The sequence below is a fragment of the Helianthus annuus genome, chromosome 2, assembly GCF_002127325.2.
Source record: "Helianthus annuus cultivar XRQ/B chromosome 2, HanXRQr2.0-SUNRISE, whole genome shotgun sequence".
Classification (NCBI taxonomy): Eukaryota; Viridiplantae; Streptophyta; class Magnoliopsida; order Asterales; family Asteraceae; genus Helianthus; species Helianthus annuus.
In genome coordinates this window covers 147,601,019-147,607,995 of record NC_035434.2, presented here as the reverse complement: position 1 = coordinate 147,607,995, position 6,977 = coordinate 147,601,019, and the positions used below count along the sequence as shown (strand labels likewise).

Below are 6,977 nucleotides of genomic sequence, written 5' to 3'. Positions count from 1 at the left end.
AATATAAAAACAAACTACTCGTCGTCCGAACTCACTTCAAGGTGAGGCAGATCTAAACTTCCGAGATGCTCAACGAGATCGTGTTTTAGTCTACAATGCGTGTCTTCGTCAACGAGATCGTGTTGTATTTGAAAGATTTGTGAGTTTGAGAGTGGTGGGTGTGATAAAAAATTTGATTTAGGTTTGTTTATATTTATATTGTTAAAGAAAATTGATTTTTTTTTTAATTTTGACCGTTTGACAACGGTCCTTTTTCGACAATCGTGCCAAACTCACGCGGTGACTCCACACCGAAACCACTCACCGATTCGGGTCCCCGCTTGGATGGCGGCGATGTTCCCAATCGGTGACTAGGCTCACCGAAGCCCTCCCCGATGAACGCCCCGTGCACCCAGTAACTTTTGTATGCATTGAAGGTTATACCATATGTTTTGGGTAGTTTTAAAAAAAAAAGTTGAAATTTTACATTTAACCCAAATGTTTGAATTTCTTGCAATTTTAACTTTACAAAATTGATTTTTGTACTTTAAAGTCAAAACTTTTCTTTTTTTACAATTTAACCTCACAACTTTTTTATATTCAACTTTGGTTCCCTATACTTTTCGTCTTTCGCAAATTTTCGTTTTACGTTTCGTACTAAATTTTGCGAGTTAACACGGAGCAACGTGCATGTGTGATTCAACGTTTTTACGTGTTGTTCATAATTTTGCGAGTTAACATGGCACAACATCTATGTGTTGTTCAATGTTTTTACGTCTATTTTTTCTCAATTGACAGGTTCGTCGCAACACATGAATCCTAGATCGAATTGGTAATTTTTTTAAGTGTTCTACATTTTGATCTCTTTCTTCGTTTTAACACGCTACAACTTAAGCGTTGGTGACCGCTGATGGTTCTATAGCATTGGTGCTAATTGACATGCTTTTACGCCCCCGCCGCAACGCGGGGGTGCTTAATTCTAGTTCAAGTAAAAATGTAAAATACAGAAAGGGTATTAACTGGAATATTTTCGAAATACAGGGACGAAAAAACAGACTATGATTAAACAAAAATTAGGGTTTTCGTTATTGTTCAAATACACTTTCGTATGCAGAAACATTCAAAACAGAATCATCAAACATGAAAACCCGCTTGATTTCCCCATTTCTTACACGATCAAGATCAATCAAAGAACCCATTTCACCATTTTGCTCAACCCCCAACAACAATCCCATCAAACCCACCTCAAAAACCCAATCTTTCGAACACCCAAAACCCCTAAATCTCAAAACAGAAAAACCCATTTCACAAGATCCGATTTTGACCCAGACCCATCTCACAAAACTCATTCTTTCTCACAAAAATGATCCTAATTCAGCTCTGCAGCACTTCAAATGGGCAACAAGAAAAGGGGTTGTGCCAGAAAACACCATTGGTGAGTCTTTTCTTGTTCTTGTTCATGTTTTGATGTGTTCAGATAAACATTATGGAGCTGCTAAGAAGTTGATTAGTAAATGTGTTTTAGAGGGTTTGGATCCTGGCCCAAGTGAGTTTGTTTCCCAGGTTGTTGATGTTGCAGAAAGGTTTCAGTTTGATCAGATTTCAAATTCTAGGGTTGTTAATTACTTGTTGTGTAGTTTTGTTCGATCGTGTCGGTTCGAAGATGCCGTTGTTTGTTTTAGGAAAATGGTTGAACACAACATTGTTCCATGTGTTTCTTATGTTCATGTTCTTTTGAATGCATTGGTTAGGAATAATATGATTACCGAAGCCCGAGTGTTGTTTAGCGAGATAGTAAGATTGCAAATTTCGTATGATTGTGCGACGGTTCGAGTCATGATTCGTGGGTGTTTAAAAGAAGGTAATGTTGAAGATGCCATCCAATATTTTTGGGATGCGAAGAAAAATGGGGTCGAACTTGATGCGATAACGTATAGTACCGCTATTTATGCGGTTTGCAAGAAACCCGATGCTATTTTGGCTTGTGCGTTATTGAATGAGATGAAAGAGAAAGGATGGGTTCCGTCAGAGGGGACTTATACTAATGTGATTGGTGCTTGTGTGAAGCAGAGATGTATGGTAGATGCATTACGATTAAAAGATGAAATGGTTAGTAACGGGGTTCGAATGAATCTAGTGGTTGCCACAAGTTTGATGAAGGGGTATTGTGTTAAGGGGGATCTTGATAGCGCGTTAAATTTGTTCGAAAAGATCGTTGACGATGGTCTTTGTCCAAATAAGATTACTTACTCTGTTTTGATCGAAGGGTGTTGCAACAACGGCGATGTCAAAAAGGGGTTTGAATTGTATATGCGAATGAAAAACGAAGGTATCAAGCCCAATGTTTACAATGTCAATTCGTTAATAATTGCGTTTTTTGAAGGTGGTTTGATAGATGAAGCAAAGAAGCTCTTTGACGAAGCAGTTGAAACCGGTGTTGCCAATGTGTTTACGTATAATAATCTTATCTCGTGGCTTTGTAAAGAGGATAAAGTGGATGAAGCGTGTGGTGTGCTTGATAAGATGTCGAAAGATGGAATTTCTCCAACGATTGTTTCGTATAACAATATGATACTCGGTCATTGTAGAAGCGGAAATATGGATGGGGCGTTAGATTTGTTTAACACATTGCAAGAAAGGGGTTTCAAAGCTAACGTCATAACGTATAGTATTTTAATTGATGGGTATTTTAGGAAAGGTAAAAGCAACGAAGCGTTAGCCATGTTTGATCGAATGGTTGACTTGGGCTTTCTTCCGTCTGACTACACGTTCAATATAGTCATCAACGGTTTGTGCAAAGTTGGTCAAACATCCGAGGCGAGTTTAATGTTGAAGAAAGTGGTGGAAAGGGGGTTTAATCCAACGTGTATGACGTATAATAGTATTATCGACGGTTTTGTCAAAGAGGGCGATATTAACTCCGCGTTAGCCGTTTATACTGACATGCATGAAGCCGGGGTTACCCCTAACGTTGTAACGTACACTTCTTTGATTCACGGATTTTGCAAATGCAAAAACATGGATCTCGCTTTGAAAATGAGAAACGAGATGAGAACCAAAGGTCTTGAATTGGACGTTGTATCGTATGGTGCGTTAATCAACGGATTTTGCAAAGTTAGGGACATAAGACGGGCGCGTGAAATCTTTAACGAGCTTTACGAAGTTGGGTTATATCCAAATACGGCTATATATAATAGCATGATTAGCGGATTTCGTGATCTTGACAACATAGAAGAAGCGGTTGACTTTCACAAGAAGATGGTCAACGAGGGGATTTTATGCGATTTACCGACGTACACTACTTTGATCGACGGGTTGCTTAAAGCGGGAAAAATAGTTTCCGCTTCGGACTTGTATACAGAGATGCTCGCAAAGAACATTGTGCCGGATGACATTATGTATACAGTTTTGGTCAACGGTCTTTGTAATAAAGGTCAACTTGAGAACGCGCGTAAAATCTTGGAAGAGATGGATAAAAAGAGTATGGTTCCCAATGTAGTTATATATAATTCACTAATCGGAGGGTATTTTCGGGAGGGGAAGTTGCAAGAGGCGTTTAAACTGCACGATGAGATGCTGGATAGAGGTCTTGTACCAGATGATAGAACGTATGATATTCTTGTTACGGGTAAAATCAAAGGGGTTGACTCGATGAGGGAAGGTTCGGTTTAGATATGAGGTGGTTAGTACGATGGTTTGACCACTTTGACTTAAGACGGCACTTAGTGAGGTCGATTGATTGGATCGTTCACCGTTTCGTTGATAGACAAGTACTTGTTTCTTGTGCAGTATTGGAGGTATATTATGATGTACATGCTACTTTATGTCATGCAATTGAAATATATTTTTTTATTCACTTAATACTTGTTAGCATTTTCAAAATTATGACTGCTTATTTTTGCTCTAAGCATTTTTGATTGATTTTATTTTAATTCTAAAATCGCGTGAATATATCACTAATTCAAGCGTTATTTTGTCACGTAGTTTATTAATCTTATTTGTACCAACAATCATATACTTGTAGAGGTGGGAAAATGGTAGTTTTGGCAGGTCGGGTAACGGGTCAAAATGGGTTTGGATCAGAACTTGCAGTTTTTTACGGGCTGAAACATGGTGGGTTGGGTTGGCCTGAACGCTATCTGTCCAAAAAACGTATTACTATTACATGTCGAATATGATTACATAAATAACATTATTTTGAATTTACGAGTTTGACCCGTTAGTCTCGTTTACCCTTTTTCCTTTCTAGCTAATTATTTTGAATTCACCAGTTTGACCCATTAGTCTTGGGCACGTTTGAATCCCTACTTCACTGGGCCAAAGACTATTCGTGACCCGTTTGAATCCCTAATTTAGTCTTTGGCGTGGTGGGATTCACTAATACTACTTGACCGAAGACTAATTTGTACCTCATGGTTAATTCTACGTTTAATAACGAAGCTCAATGTTGTTTTCCACTTTTCCAGGAGTGTAGGATTTTTGATGGACCAAGAACAGCTTTTGCTACCCGTTATGTTTGGTACGGCTCATTAATCCGCAACTAACTTCTTTCGATTGACCATGAGCACCATTTACAAGGTATTCTCTTCTTTTTTTTGAACTCTCAAGTCTATAGAAAATGATGAATGTCGGTATAATTCTCTTTTCTTTGTACAATGTTTAATATGTTTTACAATATGCATATTGATATTGATTTTTTATGTAAAAAATTGTTATCGCGTATAATTCATTGCTATTCAACAGAATTTACACCATATTTGCTCGGGGTTTCAATATCGTTATAATAACTCGAGTACATTGGTATCTCGACCTTTTCTCCTTGTCCCGAAATAGCATAAGCTACTTCACCATGAACCGCTTCGTCACCTACTTCCAACTCATCATCGGTCATCCTCAAAGGCACAAGTAATCTCACAAACAAACACACTAAACTCGTCATAACAACATTCACCACCAAAACAAACAAAATCCCGATCGCTTGAATTCCCATTTGCCTGACTCCCCAACGAATACTGTCCGATGTTCCGACACGTAACCCGTGGAACAAACCCATGTATTTATTCAAACTTCCGTAAAATAGTTTGCACAAATGAGGCTCGGCAAACAAGCCCGTTAGGATCCCGCCTAGAATCCCCGCAACAGCGTGTGTGTGCAACATCGCCATCGTGTCATCAACCTTTTGTAGTAGTTTAACTCTCTTGTTCACCACCATCATTGTGAACCATGGGATTGAGCCCGCGCAAACGCCCATTATGATCGCGGAGTATCCTTGCACCACCCCGGCTCCAGGGGTGATGCAAACTAGGCCCGTGATCATGCCTTGAACCGCGCCAACAGCCGATGGCTTTTTGAAGAAAATTATGTCGAGTATGAGCCATATGAGGAGGCTTGTAGCCGCGCAGACGTGCGTGTTTAACACGGCTAAGGAAGCGTCTGTGCTAGCCACGTATGGGGATCCGCCGTTGAACCCGGTCCAGCCCATCCATAACAAACCCGCACCCGCTAACATCATTATGATATTGTTGGGAGGAAAGTTTTCCCTGTCCTTGGTCAATCTAGGACCAACCTGTATGATATTCTGTTAGCAAGTTTGCATAGAATGTAAACCGGGTCAAATAGGTAGACCGGGTCAAGTCTCATAAAACGCTACGCTGATTGTTTAAAACCACTGACACACATATATGCTGGTTGACACAAACACTACCCGTTTAACCCGATTTTTTTTTCATAATAGTATTTTAAAATTCTAAATTTACATGTTATATTTATTATTTTAAAGCAATTATGTTAAACTATGTAAATTCAGTTCTAAACTTTTAAAGTTTTGAAAAGAGTTAATTATTGTTTTCGTCCCTGTGGTTTGTCAAAAATCACTATTTCAGTCCATTAGTTTAAAAATTGCGATTTCAGTCCCTGTGGTTTCACTTTCGTAACAATTTCAGTCCCTGTACCAACATAATTAATGGATTGAAATAGTTACGAAAGTGAAACCACATGGACTGAAATGGTTACGAAAGTGAAACCACAGGGACTGAAATTGCAATTTTTAAACTAATAGACTGAAATAGTGATTTTTGACAAACCACAGGGACGAAAACAGTAATTAACTCTTTCGAAAAAAAAGTGCCCAACGAACTTTTAAAGTTTAAGCTAGTACATAAAACACTTAAAAAAATCAATAAATGCGTTGAACTGGTCAACCAACGAACTTGTCGGGCTGACACGTACACAGTCCATTTGACCAAACATGTTAGTGGGGTTCGATCTGAAACTAACTCAAACCCATTTAGACTAAACCCAAGCCTATGAATTTCGTGTTATTTTTGTGTCGGAAGTATAATACTGTAAGTTTGAAAAATCTGGGAAATACCCAATAAGCAGTGGTGTAACCGGCGACTCCTGAAGATAAATGTATAACGTAACCACCAGCGAAGTCGATAATGCCCATTTTGCTTAGCCAGCCTTTCGTAGACCAAATCGTGAACGCGCTAAACGTATAAGAAAAGGTTAGCCAAAGTGGTACAAACAACATCCATGCATAAAAACTCATCCGACCCAAAACAGCACCCGCGATTAAAATCAAAGTGATCGCCGCAAAAACAAACTGAAAAAACACGATAGTGGCATTCGGGAACATCCCAAGAAACGCTTGTTCGAAAAGGTACTTATGCGTGAGGGCGATATTGCCCTTTCCCCACACAGGAACAAGTTCATCCCCGAAAGACATCCGGTATCCCCAACACACCCAACAAACAAGAACCATTGCAAAAGCATATAACACCATGAAAGCCGAATTCACCGCCCATTTCTTCTTGACAGCGCCACCATACAAGATCATTAGCCCCGGGACACTCTGCAAGCCGACCAGCGTTGCCGCAACGAGCTGCCACGCGTTGTCGGCTTTGTTCATCCATTCGGGGCTCCCTTCATCGGGTAACAAGTTGGGAGGAAAAGGTGATGAGAAGCTCATATTTGTTTTCGAACACAGAGAGTTGGTG

General features: G+C 39.5%; 2 protein-coding genes across 2 annotated transcripts; one reads left to right on the top strand and one right to left on the bottom strand.

Moving 5' to 3' along the window:
- Window positions 1–1,052: 1,052 nt before the first annotated feature.
- Window positions 1,053–4,701, top strand: LOC110923855 (pentatricopeptide repeat-containing protein At3g54980, mitochondrial). Its single transcript, XM_022167914.2, has 2 exons — window positions 1,053–3,776; window positions 4,446–4,701. The coding sequence occupies exon 1, from the start codon at window positions 1,120–1,122 to the stop codon at window positions 3,649–3,651; it is 2,532 nt and encodes an 843-aa protein (XP_022023606.1). The 5' UTR covers window positions 1,053–1,119; the 3' UTR covers window positions 3,652–3,776; window positions 4,446–4,701.
- LOC110897774 (ammonium transporter 2 member 5) lies at window positions 4,700–6,977 on the bottom strand. Its single transcript, XM_022144510.2, has 2 exons — window positions 6,350–6,977; window positions 4,700–5,545 (listed from the first exon to the last, which is right to left on the bottom strand). Exons 1-2 carry the CDS (start codon window positions 6,947–6,949, stop codon window positions 4,712–4,714), a joined length of 1,434 nt encoding a protein of 477 aa, XP_022000202.1. The 5' UTR covers window positions 6,950–6,977; the 3' UTR covers window positions 4,700–4,711.

Coding starts and splice junctions, on each gene's coding strand:
- LOC110923855 (XM_022167914.2), top strand. CDS start 1,120: ATGAAAACCCGCTTGATTTCCCCATTTCTTACACGATCAAGATCAATC.
- LOC110897774 (XM_022144510.2), bottom strand. CDS start 6,949: ATGAGCTTCTCATCACCTTTTCCTCCCAACTTGTTACCCGATGAAGGG. Junction 5,546..6,349: donor GTTACACCACTGCTTATTGG/GTATTTCCCAGA, acceptor AATATCATACAG/GTTGGTCCTAGATTGACCAA.